Source organism: Poecilia formosa, unplaced genomic scaffold (assembly GCF_000485575.1).
Source record: "Poecilia formosa unplaced genomic scaffold, Poecilia_formosa-5.1.2 Scaffold597, whole genome shotgun sequence".
Taxonomy (NCBI): domain Eukaryota; kingdom Metazoa; phylum Chordata; class Actinopteri; order Cyprinodontiformes; family Poeciliidae; genus Poecilia; species Poecilia formosa.
The window spans coordinates 161483-163993 of NW_006800536.1; the positions used below are offsets into that span (position 1 = coordinate 161483).

Here is a 2511-nt window from a genome sequence, read left to right on the forward strand (position 1 = left end):
ATGTAAGATTATTTTAGACAATATTTGAAATACATGAGAAAATGGAGACGAGCAAATCATTCAGTTCCTTTTTAATGATTCAGTTCTTTTCTAAAATAAGAAAATAAACATTTTATCATTCCTTGGTAATTTAGTTCTAAATTCAGCTTGTTGAAACTGTTTGTCTCGTTTCTGTGGTGGTGATGAAATCTGTGTTGCTCTGGTTTCGCGTCTCTGTGGTTTAAGGGCAACAGACGGAGCAGAGGGCGGGGCAACAGACGGAGCAGAGGGCGGGGCAACAGACGGAGCAGAGGGCGGGGCAGCGTCCTGATCAGAAGACATGGAGGCTTGTCTCGTGTCAGAGGACCTGCTGTCTCCTGGACACAGAGACGAGGACATGAGAACCTGGAGCTCCGTCTCTCTGTTTGCTTCTCGTGAGCTTGGTGCAGCCGTAATGATGCATCCTGGGAGCAGCTCGCTGCATAATTTATTAACTGGGATTTATTAGCCGCAGAATTAATTTGTGGATGTGGGGAGGGAGAGACTCACTCTTGTTTCTGAGTTTATCTTTGCGCTGGCATTGTCCTTCCCAGGTGATCCATTTCTCTTCATCAGCCCCCCACCAGCCTCATAATTGACCGACTTATTTTAATTTTAGCCGCGTTTAAATAACGATTCAGCTCTGTGTTTGTGTTTGCATGTGAGGAAGAGGAAGAAGAGGAGGGTGAGCAGGATTTATTGTTCAGCTCCAGCAGGTACCTGAATCCAAACGCTGCCTTATTCAGCCTCTGCAGCAGCTGACTGGTAGAAATACAGCAGATAGAATCAGGCATGGAAGCAAACTGTTAATGGTTTATTAGTTTAGTGTTGTAATTTGGCCACCGTCCAGAAGAGGGCGCCTCTGGGTCCTCAAGCTGAGCCAGTTGATATCGAAACAAAGATGGCAGCACTACACCAGAATGTGAAGGAGAAACGGTCCAAACAAAGTCCAGTGTGGGATGCAAGATGCATTTATGTGGTTCTATTCGAAATATAAACAGTGGATGTAATTCAGCTGACTGAAGAAATTGTTCAGATCTGTTTCTTTAATTTGTTTTTTTTTTTAATTCACCACATTATGACTAATTTTGCTTGGAATGATATGGAGAGATGGCCGACCCTCTTGATAAAAGAAAACCCAGGATTTCAAAGGCAACATGATGTAAAATCATCTTCTTTGAACTTTCCATCGTGTCATTCTGTCAGAAACAAACATGGAGTGTTGCTTTGATTCTTTCATGCATGTTTGAGAAATCCTGTAATCTCCATGGCAACCGTTCAGCTGTGCAAATCCCCTGGGTGGACCTAGCCCTGCCCTCGAGGCGCAGCTTCTAACCCACTCAGCTCCTTCAGACTAGCCAGCAGCAATTAGCAAACAGCTGGTGGAACTGTTGAGCTCGTTGTAGGAGCTGCTGCTCAGAGCAGTGATGGTAAAAACGTTAAAGGGTTAATGGAGGAGCCATGTTGGGACGACTTCCTGGAGGTGGAGCTTCAGGAAGAGCAGGAGCTTCTTAAAGAGACAGAGGCCCAAAAAAGGGCTGTTTATCAGTCGACTTTACATTAACTCATTGATAACTTGTGTTCCTAATCCAAGTTGCCATGGTAACCAAATTGTAAATCTCCCGCCTTTATAACTGTTTCCCACCAGTGATTCCCAAATGTTTAAAATCCTGGATCGGCGGCTCATTCCTGCTCTCTGGTTTGTCTCCAGGTGACGGAGGTGGGGAAGGACTCGCTGCCCGCCTGGTTGCACTGGGATGGTGGCAGCAGCGTCCTGCGGGGGCTCCCTCTGGAGGAGGACAAAGGAGTCCACTACATCTCTGTGACCATCTCCAACCACACTTCCTCTTCCTCAGAGGAGTTTTCCATCGAAGTTCACACGGACGACCACTTTGACGGCGACCCGTCGGTGCCGCTGTCCGGCCCGGCGGCAGCTGAGGATCCCGTCCAGCCCTTTGTGTGTAGCAACGAGGAGCCGGTCACGGTGCTGACGGTGATTCTGGACGCCGATCTGACAAAGATGAGCTCGGCGCAGCGGGTGGAGCTGCTGGACAGGATGAGGAGCTTCTCAGGCGTGGAGCTGCAGGGCATGAAGATGCTGCCAGTGGTCAACAACCGGCTGTTCGACATGTCGGCCTTCATGGCCGGGCCAGGAAACGCCAAGAAGGTCAGCAGATAAACATGGTTGGCTGTAAGCTAACAAAGAGACGTAAAGTTAAACTTCTGTTAATAATTTCTCCTGGTTTCTGTGCATAATTAATATGTTTAGCGTTTATTCTTCTTCTCTTGACATTCAGAGGTTCAGTCACATCAACCTCTGAACTTCAGGCTGTTGATGTTCTCCTATTAGCTAACGACGCTAACAGGAGGACATCCTGTTAGCGTCGTTAGCTAACAGGATGGCAGCTTCTCCTGTTAGCTAACGATGCTAACAGGAGGACATCCTGTTAGCGTCGTTAGCTAACAGGATGGCAGCTTCTCCTGTTAGCTAAC

The 2511-nt window shown here is 47.5% G+C and overlaps 1 protein-coding gene across 1 annotated transcript in view; it reads left to right on the forward strand.

The window, feature by feature from the left end:
- dag1 (dystroglycan 1) overlaps positions 1–2511 on the forward strand; it is a 41863-nt gene that overhangs the window by 34775 nt on the left and 4577 nt on the right. Inside the window, exon 3 of the mRNA XM_007541266.2 lies at positions 1730–2185. Coding sequence (XP_007541328.1) covers positions 1730–2185 — 456 coding nt within the window. The remainder of the gene's footprint in view (positions 1–1729; positions 2186–2511) is intronic.